We start from the raw sequence: 16,247 nt of genomic DNA, 5'->3' as shown, positions 1-16,247 counted from the left end.
TTTTAACCTCTCTCGGCTATAGCTTTAACCTTTTTTTTCAAGTGGTAAATGTATGGTCTGCAATCGGGAAGTCAGGACCTTTTTTTTTTTTCTTAAGTTGGGAAGTGGTTGACACAGTCATTCCTCTCTTTTAATCAATGTTTTAAAATAGGGTAAGTTTCAGTAAGCAGGTTTTTGGAGAAATGAAACAAAGGTAATATATGCAAATTGACTGAAATAGGGTGCTAGGACCTTTCCTGCTAACAATTTTAAGTAGAAGTGGATTACAAGTGCCAAGTAAAGTGATAAGGAAGAATCCTCAGTTGGCTTCCATGAAAGTTGCATACACTACTAATTTGAAGACTTGACTTTTTTTGGAAGAAAATTTCAGTTTTCATTATCAACAAATAATTTCAATTTTCAAAAGAAACAAATTGTAAAACTTTATTTCTTTGTATTTGATAAGGGTCAGGGTTAATAAATGTATGTATTAATTAACTTGATTTTTCTTACAGACCAAATTTTAATAGGACAAACAGCCCAGGATTCCAGAAAAAGGTTCAGTTTGGAAATGAAAATACCAAACTTGAACTTAGAAAAGTTCCTCCAGAATTAAATAATATCAGCAAACTTAATGAACATTTTAGTCGATTTGGAACTCTGGTTAACTTACAGGTAAGAGCTGTGAAGTGATTCTGTTTTCTTTGCTCAGGTATTTAGGGAGAAAACTTAACATAATAAGAAAAGTACTTTTATAACAAAATATTATGAAAAATTTGGTAATCTAAATTTGTTAAATTGGATACAAAATGAAACTATATTTTTAGATGTATGATTTTGAATAACTTTTATACTTTAAAAAGGCAGCATTTTTGGTTGATCATATTATATATACTTTTTTACTCAGTAGAGGTTAACATAAAATTATAGCAAAGTGAAATAATCACACTGGTAAACTCATATCTTATTGCAGTTTTCATTTCCTCAATTTCTCAAAGTCATTACAACAGAATGCTTTAGTCCGATTCTTTTTGCTGCCTCTCTGATGAGATGCATTTAACAGATGGGGCCCAAAAACAATGTAATCATAATTAGTTTAAACATTTACTTTTTCCTGTACCATTTTTGAACATTTTTCTCAAGATTAGTATCAGTGTAGTTTGTATTTGACTTCACCGAAAATTGGACCTTGGTTTGAGTGTGTGTAACTTGTGAGGTTTCTTAGTATTGAGTTTACATCATGTAATATGTTAAAAGTGTTGAAATAATGCTGGGCTTTTTTCTTTTTCAGTTTTTATGATGTTCTTTTCAATTAAAATTATTTTCCTTACCTGTTAAAAATAATAAATTTTAGAGAGTACAGCTTAACTTGATAATTTGGAAAACTGTTTCTTGCCATTTAAAAAATAATACAGAAGTAATAGATGAAAAACATGCTTGCTTGTGATAGGGCAATAGAGATTTATATAAGACTTTTTACAAAATGTTTCTGTGTCAACTCATTGTGCCCCTTACGTTCTCTTCTTATTTATCCCCATAATGTAGTTGCACCATTGTTAACAATTTACCATGTCTTATTCTAGATTTTTTTTTTTTTTTTTAATCCTCACCCAAGGACATGGTCACTGATTTTTAGAGAGATGGGAAGGGAGGGAGGGAGAGAGGGAGGGAAATACCGATATGAGAGAGAAACGATGATAGGTCGCCTCTGGTACACGCCCAGACTGGGTTCTGAACCTGCAACCTAGGTATGTGCCCTGACTGGGAATTGAACCTTCAACCTTTCGGTTTACCAGACAGCGCGGCAACCAACTGAGTCACACTGGCCAGGACTAGGTTTTTGGTTTTTAATTTCTGTATGTATGTATGTATGTATGTATTATCAATCAGCAAACTTAAAAATACATATATTTTTAAAATATATACATTACCCTATAGTTATTTGTTTTAACATTGAGTATATGTAATATTTAAAAAAATTTTTACTTACTGATTCTTATGGAGAGAGAAACATTGATTTGTTGTTCCACTTATTTATGCATTCATTTGTTGATTCTTGTGTGCCCTGACCAGACACTGAACCTGCAAATGTGGCATTTTGGGATGATGCTCTTAACCAACTGAGCTACCCAGCCAAGGCCTGAATATCTTTTTACAGCAGTTGAATTGATCTATCACATTTAGATCTAGACAAAAATTTTCTCAGAATATTTTTTTCTCACGCAATTAACTACACTGGTAATACTAAATTTAAGACATTTTTCAAAGCAGAGGGGCAAAACATGGTATCTCACTATTCAATTTACATTTCCTTAATTTGTGAAGTTGATGTTTTCTTTTCACTGGTCATTTTACTGTATCTGCATATACTTGGATTATTATTTATACAATACACGTTTTTTAAACACCAGTTTTAATAACTTTAGCCTAATAAAAAAATCAATTGATGAGTTGATTTTTTAAATCCCAATAAATGTATAATCAGTCAAAATGCTACCTAGAATCCATATCGCAAATATTTATTGAATACAGTAACAAATACTATATACCTTGTATTTATTACTTAGTAATATGGGTCTGCAGAATCATATACTCTTTGAATTGCAGTTTCCTTATATGTACAATGTGACTTTTTCCCTTAAATTTTCTTGTACTCCTGGAAATATTTTTGTGAGAATTATATATTTGAAAGATTTTACAGATGGATTTTTGGTAATTTTTAGTTAGAGATTACCCCTTTTTAAAGTAGTTAATACTGTCTTCTCCTTGCTCTAGATATTGACCAAAAGCCACTCATTGACATAGGGATTATTTCTCGTAGTCAGTACTGGGGGTAAAAAGCGAAACATTTTGAATGCTTGTTTATAACATCTGTGCAAATGAACATCCTCTATTAAGTGTCATGTAGAGGACGCTTTTGTTCCACTCTGCTGAACAGTCCTCAGTTACCCTTTCTTCTGGAGTGAAAGTAGGCTATGGTAATAATCTAGATTTAAGGAAATATAAATTTAGAATCTTACTTAGAAGAACCAGTATTTCATTTGTTGAGAAATTCTACTGTATGAAGCAACAGATTCATTTGGAAATCCACTGTTCTTAATATTTGAAATCTTAGGTTGCTTTTAATGGTGATCCTGAAGGTGCCCTTATCCAATTTGCAACTTATGAAGAAGCAAAGAAAGCAATATCAAGTACAGAAGCAGTGCTAAACAATCGCTTTATTAAGGTTTATTGGCACAGAGAAGGAAGCACCCAGCAGTTACAGACTACTTCTCCAAAAGTAAGAGAGAAACTTGTGTGAATTAAATGCTCTTCGTAGAAAGCATGGTAATTCAGAGCAGAGGCATTGCAGTCAGGTAGGCTTCCGAGCTAGACCCTGCCTCTACCACAGTTAAATGTGTAGACTTGATGAAGTCACTTAGTTTCTCTAACCTCTTCTTTCATTTTATTTTGCAATTAATTCCTAATTTAGAAGATTATAAGATGATATGTTGAAAGCGTATAGGAAAGTCCCAGGTAGATAGACATTCAGCAGATGGTAGCTTTACACATTTTACAAAGTCAGAGTATGGGTTTGTCTTGGAAATCCTTCTTTCCCTCGCTCCCTTTCTTTCAGTCAGTGAATCAGTCAGCATGTAATACTAGGTTAATTGCTTGTAGAGGTGTCTTCCAGCAATTTGTTTCCTTAATTTTCTCCTGTTTGTTTATAAAAGATAGAGAAGGGTAGATTTTAATTTTTTTTCTCTCTACAAGTTCTTACATGCAAAGAAAAACATCTTATTTGAAGAAATTTGGAAGGTGGTTAAGTTTTCATTACAAGCTGCACTTTTAAGAATCCCTTTGCGTGGGTAATATAGTAACAAAATAGCAAAGGTGACTTTCCATGCTCATGAACTAATTAGCATATTTAACATTTTTTTCTTGTTCTGAGGTAATGCAGCCTTTAGTCCAGCAGCCCATTTTGCCTGTTGTGAAGCAGTCGGTCAAAGAACGGTTGGGTCCAGTACCCTCAAGTACTATTGAACCAGCCGAAGCCCAGAGTGCCAGTTCAGACCTTCCTCAGGTAAATGAAAAGTCTTACTGTTGTGCCTGTCACAGAGTAGGTTCTTAGTACATTATTCTCCCTTGGTGATTTGAATTGTAGTTAATTTCTGTATATATTTTACACAGAAATATGGTAGTCCATACATACTTGAACTTCAGCTGTAAATATTTTTGTTACTATTATAACATTTCCACATTCTCCTTTTTCTATAGTATTTGAAACTTAAATTATTCTTTCAAGTTAGTACTTATTTATAAGAAAGAGCTCTTTTTTCACTTTGTGGAGGAAATATTTTCCAGTAAGTCTGCCTGAAAAGTGAAGTTTAATACACCAAATATTATTTTTCCTACCATCTTTTACTGAACTAGAATTCTACCCTAGTGATAACTATGCAGTGACCCAAACTCAAAACTTTTGGGACAGAAAGGCCTAAACCATCAGGTTTTAGCGTGCTTAATATTATACTGATTCAAGTTACTTACTTAGCTCTGTCAGAACTTTGCGTCACTTACTCCTCACTCTCGGATTTTCTTCTCCATGTGTCATTCCCTTCCCACTCCCTTCCATACTTGAGTGGCGGTTTCTTATTTCTATACCCTCAGTCTCTGAAACTTAGCTTTCCTTTGTCTCCAGATGTTTCTCCATTTGTTGTATAAAATAGAGTTAGGATATACTATCCTACTTAGCTAATGGATGCCACCTTATTAAAATAGTCTTCCTGAATAATTCCTGAAAAGTAATATATTCAGATTTTATTAAAAAATGCAGAGTGTAAATTGGTAAATTATTAATTACTTAAAAAAAGAAAACCCAATCCTATTCCAAATCATCAGCAAATGCAATATATTTGGCTATAAAACAAACGTACTTCAGGAAAGAATGGCTTTTATTTTTAAGTTCGAGAAACAGGCACATCCTTTATTTACTCAAATCTAATACTATAGTGTTCAAACTTTCTATTTGTCAACATAGGATTCTAAGAATTTATGGATTCTGTATCATGGAGGGGACTTTTGCAACCACCTGGTTCAAATATCTTATTTTATATCATAGTTTTTCATGATTGAGTAATATTGCATACTGTTTGTTTTTTTCCATACACATTTTCTTTCTGTCTCTGTCTTTGAAAAAGGCTCAGATTTTGTGATTAACATCAGTATACTTCTAGAGTCAGTATTTGTTAGTAGAGTCAGAATGTTCAAAGTCCCAACAGACTTATATATGTTTGGGGAAACACTGAATATGTCCATTTTAATTTTTTTAGAATGTAACTAAATTATCTGTGAAGGACAGGTTGGGTTTTGTATCAAAGCCATCTGTTTCAGCAACTGAAAAGGTAAGAAGAAGCATGATGTGTTTGTCTTGGCTTCATAAATGTTTTCAGGTGGCATCTTAATTTTTTTAATTTTTTCATAGATCCAAACTTTTGCTTCTTAATAGTATCTCTATCTCTTATTCCTACCTTTTTGCTTTCCATTTGCTGAAAAAGAAAAATACTTGCCTACCTTTTTTTACTTTTTGCATCAGCATTTTAATACTTGCCGCTCACTCTAGTTTACGTGTGCTCCATTCTTTCTCTTTTTATTTTTATTTTTTGTATTTACTGTATTTTCTTTAGAGATATTTTACATTTTAATTTGAAAACTGACAGCCAATAGAAAGGGCCATGAACTAGGGATTTTACTGGAGTTTGAGCTTTGGCTCTTTTTTTACTAACTGCATGACATTGGGCAGTGCTGTTAATGTTTATGAACCTTTTTCTTCATCATAAATGGTGATGGTAATATTTGTCTTGCTTATGGAGTTTTGTGAGGATTAAATAAAATTATTTAAAAGTATTTTGTAAACTGAAAAAGATGATGTAAATATAAGATTTTTATTTATTATTAACAGCTATTGTGTATAGCCTGACAATATATTTAGTCTTTTTTTTTTTTTTTTAAATGAAGGGGCAAATATTGATTAAATTAAGACCATTAATGGACCTATCTTACAGTTCTGTGTAGATGAGGAACCCTACCCTCCACACCTGTTTAGGTATGAGTGAATGCCTTGATTTATTTGAGGTATATGGAATCACAGAATATTGGAATTAGATAATCTTTCCCGTTTCTATAGCTTCACCTTAACGCTGAAGAGGTCGCAGCTGATCTGAGCAACATAGACTAACTTGACCTACCCTGTAATTTTTTTGACCGTGACATGTGCAGGGGGTAAAAGGGTAAGGTCCAAATAGTTTTTTGGTTGACCTATACACTTAAGTTACTCAGCTAGGAAATTGACTTCGTAGGTAAATAGAACACCTGCTCTCTTCACTGATTCTTCAGTATATTGTTTTCCTTATTTACTATGTAAAAACAGTCTCATTCTCTAAATTAGATTTCCCTCTTGGCTACCTCAGCATTACTTCAGGCATAATATGCCTAAGATGATTCATTATTTCCCACATAAATTAATTTCTTCTCCTAGCCCTCACCTTTGGAAGTGATATCACCATTTCCAGTTTGTACAATCTAAAAGACTTTAGAGTCATTTGCTTGTGTTTGTAGTCCACATCTCTATCACCGTCAGGTCCCTGGCCTCTAGATGCAGTGTCATAGCTGCCAGCCACCTCCTCTAGCGAACACTGCCATCATCCTGCTCTCAGATTTATTTTAATGTGAGTTGCTTATAGAAACCTTCATTTTCTTAGCTAAAGGACTTATTGTGGTTGAAAGCTCATCATACCTCAGTTATTCCGGTTCTGTTACCTCTGCTTTAGTCCTTCTTTTCTAAGGAGTCTTTTTCTGCTCATTATATCTTGCTATTTTTTGTTTCTTTTTTAAATTGTTTTTGGTGATGATTTTCCTAAAGTGCATTTCCCCCTGACTAACTGAATTCTAGTCATTCTTTTAAAGAGTGAAAAATCTCTGACCTCTTCTATGAAACCTCCAAATTTTTCCACATTATGCTGCCCATTTCTCTAAATGTGTGTACCTTAGTCTGTCCTACTCAATTTAGCAGTAAGTCTTTAAGTGTATTTTTCTTGATAATAAGTAACTAAGAAATAACAGTATGAGGTCATTTAACTTAGCAGTTCTAAAAATCTAATTATGTTTAGTATCTGTTTCTGTTGAAATTTGGACTCTGAGACTGAAGTGTTCTAATTATAGGTTTTACAAAACTTTTCTAGTGTGTTTTGCTACTGTTCCATTAATTTTGTTTTAGTGCGATTTATATAGTTTTAGGATAAGGGGAGAAACTAAAAATTGATAGTATAATTTACTAATATAGTTACAATTAATTGAATTTGAAAAAATCACTAATGACAGTGGGCTATTTATGGAAAAAAATTACTTGCTAAATACTGTGAAGAATCTTTTCAGGGAAGCAATTATTCAGAAACATAACTTTCAGTCATCTTCAGTGAACCTGTTTAAAGAATAGCATTTTATTTTTGCTTATTCTTGGTGCTGTCTCTTCCCCTACTCCACAGTGATTTTTGCTGCAGAATCCTTAGAGGTTAATTATTCAAAAAAGTCTTAGGAGGAATAGAAGATGTTCTCCGTCATCAAATATTACTCCTTTTTTTTTTTTATTGAAGGTAGAGAAAAGTCTCAAAAACTAGTATCCACCGAGTATCTTCTCTCATTGTTAAAGCAAATAGACAAATGTACTGTATATGACATTGAGTAAATCCTTTAGTGATTTAAAAAAAAAAAATTTAAGTTTCCATTTCTTGAGAGGGCTGAGAGAGAAGAAATTTAAAACCTAATTGATACAGCTAAATGTTAAAATACTGTAGTAGCTGTGAAATAGGTATTATTTGAGTAGAGTGATCAAATGATGTTTGAGTGCTTCTGTTTACTGTAGAAGGATTTATGAAGACTTAAGGCATCTGCTGCATATACCATCCTGGCTCGTTTTTTAAAAAAGATTTACATTGTCCACATTATCTCCTTGAAGCCCCTCTAAATTCTGAGAAGCAAGCTGATTAATCACTTGAATATTTATTGTTCTTATTTATTATTTTTAGGTGTATCAGACATATGATACAGGATATTGTTTCTTATTATTTTTCTTGTTATCTGAAAAATACATCTTTGGGGGGGTTTTTGTTTTGTTTTGTTTTGTTTTTGCATGCTGATTTATTAACATCTGTATCACGGCACTTTTAAAAGGGAAATTGAGTGGTAGAATTGAAGGAAGGTTGCATGCTGTAGAGAAACTTAATCCTGTTGATTTAGTAGCTGACGTTCTGTATGATCCTGAACTAGTCTTACTCTCTCAGCTTCCTTAATGGTAAATGCAGTCATTTAAGTAAACCTTTGCTTTTTAAATTTGTACTTGTGTAATTTTTCTACTTTAAATATGAAGATTAAGGAAATTTATGATAGTTTTTTTTATAACTGTTGTTAACTAATTTTGATTATTTAAATACATTGGCCTTGTCAGGTTTAATATCTGGATTACTCAGTCAAAATTGCTATCAGGAATATTTTTTCTTCAGAGAAATATGGTCTTTAAAATTACTTACTATGCAGAATTTTCTGGGAACCAAACTATTTGTAGCAAAAATTGATTACTAACTACACATTTTCCCTTTGACATTAAAATATTTCTCTGCAATCTTTAATCCCTTTGTGTCTCTTAAGCTATTTAGTACTATTGAAAGAAATAAAACTCTTAACCCCTGAAAATATTTTATAAATTTAACTTTAAATCATGTTGTTCTCACTAGAATTTGTTTGCTATAGAAAACACATGTATGTGTTACTGTAAGAGACTATCATAAATGAACATTCAGATTTATTGAAAAGATGATTATTTACTTAATATAAAAATTGACCATGCAGTAATTATATTAATAAGCTTCCTACATGTAACTCCTCAGATACTCTATTTTCATTGCATTTAAACAAGGCACTTCAGCTCTAGAAACCTGTTGTTAGAGCTAACTTTACTGTGAGTGTGGCTATGAAGCACTGTAACTGTGTTTCTTTTGTATTTGATTCAAACTTGGGCATTGCTTATTAAAAAGTGATACTTGGATTACTTTATTTCTAATAACCTTTTGTAGTAATTTTTACAAAATACTTTGTCTTCTTCTATTCTTATCAATGACAAAAATCTGTTTTCCTCTGTATTAAGTGTATTAATAATAGTTGTGGCTGGTAATGTTTTACATAGGAATCAGACAAGGAGGTGTTATAGATTATAACATATCTTGTTAAGAAAATGGCCTGTGTCTTGAAATGTAAAAGGTATTAGTGATGTATATTTTAAAAACAAAGCATATGATATTTTTCAACTGATCTTAAAAATTCAGTATACCTTTGATACCAAACCTGAAAAATATATAACAAGAAAGGAAAATTACATGCCAATGTTTCATGAACCACACGCACAAAAATTGTAGGTAAATTATTAGCAAAAGTCCAGTAATATGAAAAAAAATAATACATCCCAGCCAGGTAGGGTTTATTTCAAAAATGCAAGGTCAATTTAACATTTGGAAATTAGTATAATTCACGCCATTAACAGAATAAAGTTGGAGTGGAAGATGGGAGGGGAAAACCCCATATAATTATCTCAGTAAAAAAAACATAATATTTGTAACAGCATCACATTAAAAATTCTGAAAACTAGGAATAGAAAGAAACTTGCTTAATTTGACGAAGTAATATATGCAGGAAAACCCTATAGATAATATACTCAGTGATGGAATATTGATTGTTTCCCCCCTGAGATCAGGAACAAGAAAGAATGTCCATTCTCGTCTCTTTTTTTACAGTAGTATAGGGCCTTAGCAGTACAATAAGGCAAGAAAATGAAATAAATGACATAAAGATTGGAAGGAAAGAAACGAAACAGTATTTACTCATAGATGACATGATTGTGTATTTTAGAAAATCCAAAAGAATTCGCAAACAGTTGGAATTAATAAATGAATGAAATAAGGTCATAAGGTCAAAATGTAAAAATATAGCATACACAGCAACCTGTTTGGACAATAGAGAAGGTGTGGTAGTTCGGAAAGTCCACTGTCTGTGCTTTGTGTTCTTAGGAATTATAGCATCTTTTTTTTGGGCTTGTTACTTCCCTCCACTGGCTTCATTTTTAACAGATTTTCTTCTCTTTCATTACAACTGTGTCCTCATGTTTTGAATATATAGATATTTTTGCTAGCCAAACTCTTACTCTGGAATCAACTCTGTCTAAACTCTGGAATCGAATAGATTCAAATAGTAATATTTGCAGCCATATAGTTCATTGTTTTAAGACATTCTATTTTCACACTTTATACCTCTGAAATTGGGCTCCATTTTAGTCATTGGTGTTTATGGTTGTAATTGGCAGCCTTTTTTTTTTTCTTTAGTGGGGTATATAAATGGAAAATGTCTTTGAAAATGAGTGATGTCTTAAGCTCAGTGAAATATGTTAGCAGATGTTCTATTTTTACAGAAGGAAGTTCCTGGATAAAACAAAGTGGGATGTTTCTAGGAACAAAGGAGTCTTCTCATTCTTATCAGATACTTTTATTCACTTTGAAAAGCCACTCTTTAGTCTAATATCTGATGTTATTAAGACATCTTTGAAAAGGAACATTCCCTACTCGCTGAAATTGGAGAAATGTTTAAGTAAAGAAGTAATTTCTTTACTTCTGGCTTTCTCGTAGTGTTTATGATAAAATACTTTTTGAAACTAGAAAATAGACTTATGATATTTATTGTTCCCAACTGATTTGAGGGCACAAATATTTTTTGGTTACAACTTTTTAACTTGTGGAATTCTCATGAAGAAAAGTTTATGAAACACTCCAACTCTGTTTCCAGCAGATTATCTTGTGTTTCTCCCTTTAAAATTATTGTCTCATTCTTTATATAATCATACATTTTGGCATTGTGTAGTGTGCGGTAAGATAGCATGGAAGAAATTTTTCTCTAGAATTTCAGAGAATGGTGACTGGAATTAGACTACAAACTAAATAAATCTAGTTTGGTCTGTGTTTTACTGAATAAACCATTTTATAATTGTTAGTGATATTCTGGCTATTAGTTTTCATTATTACAGAAAATTAGCAGTGAAATTTTGATACACATCAAATATTAGAAATAACTTTTATTTTTAAACATCAGTGGTGCTGTTTGTTTGGAACAAGTATAATTACAGTACCCTGGGATTTTATTTTATTTAGAAGCTAGCATTTTTGAATACTAGGAATTGTGATAAGTTGCCTGAACTTCGTGATGCTCCCCAAACTAATTTCATGATAAAAGATTACAATGTAGAGAGTCTAGATTGCTACTTCTCTGGCACCCAGATATTTAAATTTTAGTGGCTATAAGATAGAGCTCTTTTTCCTCATTGATACTCTTCTATTTATATATAGTTTTTAATAAAGCCTCTTTTTGGTCATGAATTCCTTTCAGACTTTGGAAGCTATGTTTTTTTCCTCTAGAAATTTACATTCTTTGTATATATGATCTTATATTTTGTTTTTATAGCATTCAGAATAGATCTCCCTGAAGGGATCCCTAGACTCCTTTCCAAGAACCAGTAACCAACCACCCCATAGAACTTAAAACTTTTTGCTTTTGACAGGTTAAAAAGTAAGCCATATACCATGTTTTGCTGTGTATATATGTATTTTTTTGCCCAAATATTTGAGTGAAAAATAAGGATGCACGTTGTACATGGGAATTTGTACTTAAAATGTGTGTGCGCATTATACACAGCAAAATATGGTGCTTTTCTTAATTTGACCCTTGTGTAGAAGAGGTTGTCCACTCAGATCCGTCATCATTTCAGTTTAATTTAGTGTTTACTGAATATTTACAATGTGCCCTGGCACTGTTCTAGGCACTAAAGATACAGCAATGAACGAAGCCCCAAAAAACCTTACCCTTATGTGTTAAGGGCATTAGATATCATCAAGTTGAACTTTCTCATTTTATAGATAAACAAACTGAGGCCTAAAATGGTACTTGAACTTACGCAGGGTCTCATAATTAATTAGTAGCAGGGATTAGGTACTGGAAGAAATGCAAAGGAGAGAGAGACATGGTTTTTGTTTCAAGGCCCTTACTATGTAGACAGGGAGAGAAACAAATCAGGTCATATTTACTAAATATCCTAATAGTCATAGGAGTAAATTTTTATAGAAGGACTTGGGTAAAAGAAATAAACGATTATGACTTTGTGGAGGTCTTGAGTGGTTGTGCTGAGACTGAGCTGGTTTTAGGGGAATACGGTCACTTGAAGCAGAAAGGCCATGCTAGCAAAGGAATGGAGAAGGAAGCAACAAAGTTAATTTCTGAACTGTAAATTACAAATTATCATGAGAGACATTTGCCAATTGTTTGAGCGATGTCATCCAGTTTTCTCCTGTGCCATGCTCTCTGATACAGCTTTTCTTCAGTTACTAGGAATACTAGCAAATGTATTAATCAACTTATATTTTCTCATTGATATAGTAATGACAGCACTTTTTTCTTGAAGTTTTTGTGTTTGTTTTGCTCTTTTCTTGTAGGTATGTTAATTAAAAAGTATTTTTTTATGTCATAGCTTATCCATCATTCATACCCTTCTTTTCAAATTAAGAAATGATTTAGTTATTATACATACATAATACATTTAGTTTAGTGTGCTAAATTTTGACAGAAGTGCTTGAGCATTGTTTTGTTAGAAAACCATGGATGCTTGATACATTTTTTATGAAATTGAATTTGTATTGGTAGGTGTTATCTACATCTACTGGCCTAACAAAAACGGTGTATAATCCAGCTGCTTTGAAGGCTGCACAAAAAACCTTACTTGTTTCCCCCTCTGCAGTTGATAATAATGAAGCACAGAAAAAAAAACAGGTAAGTATAATTCTTATTGTACAAAATTTGCATGTAGGAAAGCTTTTCTGCATGTATGTGTTTTGACAATGCCTATAACAAACTGAAACTGAAAGGAGTATGTCAGTTGCCACTCAAATTTTATTTTCCACAGTGTAGTAGTAAATATTAAATTTTTTTTTCCTTGGAATGAACGGTTCTCCTGATTTTTTTAACTTGCGCATATATTTAAGTCTTACTTAGGAAAACTTTGCGTTTAATTTTTGTTGCCATGCTTCTGTAATTAACACCTCTTGAGTCATTTTGTTTATTGGAAAAATAAACATTAAATAGTCTAATGATATTTTTGGTCCCTTTCTCTAGGAGGCACTGAAGCTTCAGCAGGATGTAAGGAAAAGGAAACAAGAAATTTTAGAAAAGCACATTGAAACACAGAAGGTAAAATATTAAGGCTAGATTTGGTGAAACATATTTATAAATACTACAATGTTGAGTGAATTTAATCTTATACTATATAGGTATTCCTGAAAAACATATTTACTGTACTTGATAATGGTAAAACTGAAATGTTATCAATGATTAAGTATATTATCAATTGCTAGTATATAGGGGATAAAGAGCACACATTAAATAGAGGACAGGGATTTGGAGTAGTTTAAATGGAACTACGGTTATCAGATTTGAAATGAAGATAAGGAATATTTATCCAGGCATGTAGCCACAGCATACTTTGTTCAACAGATAAAGAAATGGAGCTTTTTTCCTCAATATTGAGATATGTACCTTTCTTTAATTGGTTTGGGATCCTCTAGTCCTGTTTTGCCCAATACAGCAACTAAGAGCCACATCTGACTATTATTTACTTGAAATGTGTCTAGTCCAAGTTGAGATGTACTCTAAGTATAAAATACATACCAGATTTCAGCTATGTCGTATGAAGAAAAAAAGTAAAACACCTCAATTTTTGTTGAATTGGAACACTTTAAATATCTTTAGTTAAATAAAATATATTATTTAATACATTTACTGTATCTTTATCTTTTTAAAATGACTGTTAAAAAGTTAAAAATTTTGTAGCTTGCAGTATTTCTTTTTTACAGTGTTACTGTAGTTTATGACTACATAAGCATAAGTCCTTGATCAAGTCTGGAAATAAAGGAAATGACATTTCAAAATACTGAAAATACAGAAACTTTACATTTTGGTTTAAAATGTATGTCTTTTATAATTTAAATTTTGATATGCTTGAAAAGAGAAATGGCAATGATTTGCACCAAAAACTGAAGCCATCTTGACTCAAAAACCTGTAATATTGTGTGGTATCATCTACCCCATAATACCCTGTTTATCTTCTTGTTCCCTGTTCATGTTGGGGATATCATTCCTAGGCTAGCCAGGTACTATTTCCCTGTGACAAAGAAGGTAACTCAACATCCCATTTTCCTAATACCTTATTTATATGGAAGGAAAGCAAAACTTTTCCTGTGATTCATTCTGGGTTACAGACTCCATGTGGAGCAGGAATACTTATAATAATCAACAATGGATTAGAAATTGTCCAGCCCTGGCAGGTAAGTCATTTAGTTAGTGTGTCGTCCCTATATGCCAGGGTTGCAGGTTTGATTCCCAATTAGGGCACATATAAGAATCAACCAGTGAATGAATGCATAAATAAATGGAATAACAAATCAGGGAGAGAGTGTTTCTTTCTCTCCATTCTCTAAAAAAATCAATAACTAAAAATGTAAAACAAAAGAAATTAAATTATCAATACTATTCCAGACTGACAACTCTTCAGGGATTGAATTGAATTTCTTATGTTCTAAATAGTAGTACTATAGTTTTTAGGGACTAAGCCAAGATTAAGGCTTGAATTGAGATAGTTAGCATCACCAATCTATTTTAGTGGTTGTAATCCTTGTTATAAGTATATAAATTAAAAGTAGTAGATACTTATTTTTATATTTAGTTTGCTGTGTTTGTATTATTAATAATAGGAATAAGTATTTTACATTTCTCTTTTTAAAAATTTGGCAGATGTTAATTTCAAAGTTGGAGAAAAACAAAGCAATGAAGTCTGAAGATAAAGCAGAAATAATGAAAACATTAGAGGTTTTGACAAAAAATATTACCAAGTTGAAAGATGAGGTCAAAGCTACTTCTCCTGGACGCTGTCTTCCAAAAAGTATAAAAACCAAGACTCAGGTATTTTGTGTTATTCATATTACTACTTAAAAAAACATTAAAACACTACATTAAGTTCTGTTTTTTGTTTGTTTGTTTGTTTTTTAGGTAATACTCTTTGCTCAAAATTGTATGCTACCATTCTCCCCTTCCTTCATTAATAAGTAAACACAAATAAGCAAACTCTACTAATCTTTTAAATCCTGTGGATTACAGATGGAAGTCAGTAATTAGGAGAATAGATATGGATAATCTTGAAAAGGTAGATTGAAGACAAAATGATATAGGTACTTGAATGCTTGACTGAGGAGTTTGAGCTTTATTTTATTAGGAGCTTGTGATATAAAACATTAACAGAGAAGAAACATTCTGACAGCACTATACAGAATGAATTTATTGAACCGGGGGAAAATTCATTAGATGATAAATAAGTTCAGATGATAATAAATGATTAAGTAAAAAAAAAGTTATATTTGTAGTGTGTGTGTACATATATAAAATCTTTATTATCTATTGATATTTCGGATTCTAATCCAACACCTAGGGTTCTCCCTTTCCTTCTCTTATTCCTTATTTTATCTGCCCCTTCCCATAATGACAGCTTGGCTTCCACTAACATCAATACAGTACTCATTTGCTCAGTCTTGGAATATATTACAATATGTAATAAATTACATATTATATTAAATAGTCTCAGAATTGCTACAACAATATCACTTCCAACAACTAACTAAAATAAAATTTAGAATTTAGTTGCATGTTTTTTATAACCTCACAATATATTCCACAAATGGTATAGAATCAGAACTATGGTTTAGGATTACATTTAAAAAAAATTTTTTTTAATATATATTTTATTGACTATGCTGTTAACAGTTGTCCCATTTTTTTTCCCTCCCTTTTATTCTGCTCCACCCTGCACAGCCCCTCCCTCCAGCATTCCCCCCTCCTTAGTTCATGTCCATGGGTTGTACATATAAGTTCTTTGGCTTCTCCATTTCCTATACTGTTCTTAACCTCTCCTTGCCTATTTTGTACCTACTATTTATGCTGCTTATTCCCTGTACCTTTTCCCCCATTCTTCCCCCTCTCTCTCCCCTCTGATCTCCATTTCTGTGATTCTGTTCCTGTTCTAGTTGTCTACTTAGTTTGTTTTTGGTTTTGTTTTTGTTTTGTAGGTTCAGTTGTTGGTAGTTGTGTTTGTTGTCATTTAC

At 32.1% G+C, this 16,247-nt stretch overlaps 1 protein-coding gene across 4 annotated transcripts in view; it reads left to right on the top strand.

Annotated features, from left to right (window-relative positions):
- The window catches only part of RBM26 (RNA binding motif protein 26), an 85,982-nt gene that overhangs the window by 42,093 nt on the left and 27,642 nt on the right, over positions 1-16,247 (top strand). For 3 of the 4 annotated variants that reach the window (XR_008530245.1, XR_008530244.1, XR_008530243.1), the window contains exons 11-16: positions 495-654; positions 3,095-3,259; positions 3,911-4,042; positions 12,745-12,870; positions 13,213-13,287; positions 14,887-15,054. Coding sequence is in view for 1 of the 4 variants with exons in the window: in XM_054586465.1 (XP_054442440.1) it covers positions 495-654; positions 3,095-3,259; positions 3,911-4,042; positions 5,289-5,360; positions 12,745-12,870; positions 13,213-13,287; positions 14,887-15,054 (898 nt within the window). In the remaining 3 variants the exon portion in view is untranslated. Of the gene's footprint in view, positions 1-494; positions 655-3,094; positions 3,260-3,910; positions 4,043-5,288; positions 5,361-12,744; positions 12,871-13,212; positions 13,288-14,886; positions 15,055-16,247 lie in introns of all 4 variants that reach the window. The other variant, XM_054586465.1, reaches the window with a different exon arrangement.

This window comes from Pteronotus mesoamericanus, unplaced genomic scaffold (genome assembly GCF_021234165.1).
Source record: "Pteronotus mesoamericanus isolate MK-2021 breed Mesoamerican mustached bat unplaced genomic scaffold, CSHL_Meso_final contig_94, whole genome shotgun sequence".
NCBI classification, from domain to species: domain Eukaryota; kingdom Metazoa; phylum Chordata; class Mammalia; order Chiroptera; family Mormoopidae; genus Pteronotus; species Pteronotus mesoamericanus.
The sequence above is the reverse complement of the archived record's forward strand: the minus strand, read 5'-3'. Positions and strand labels throughout refer to the sequence as shown.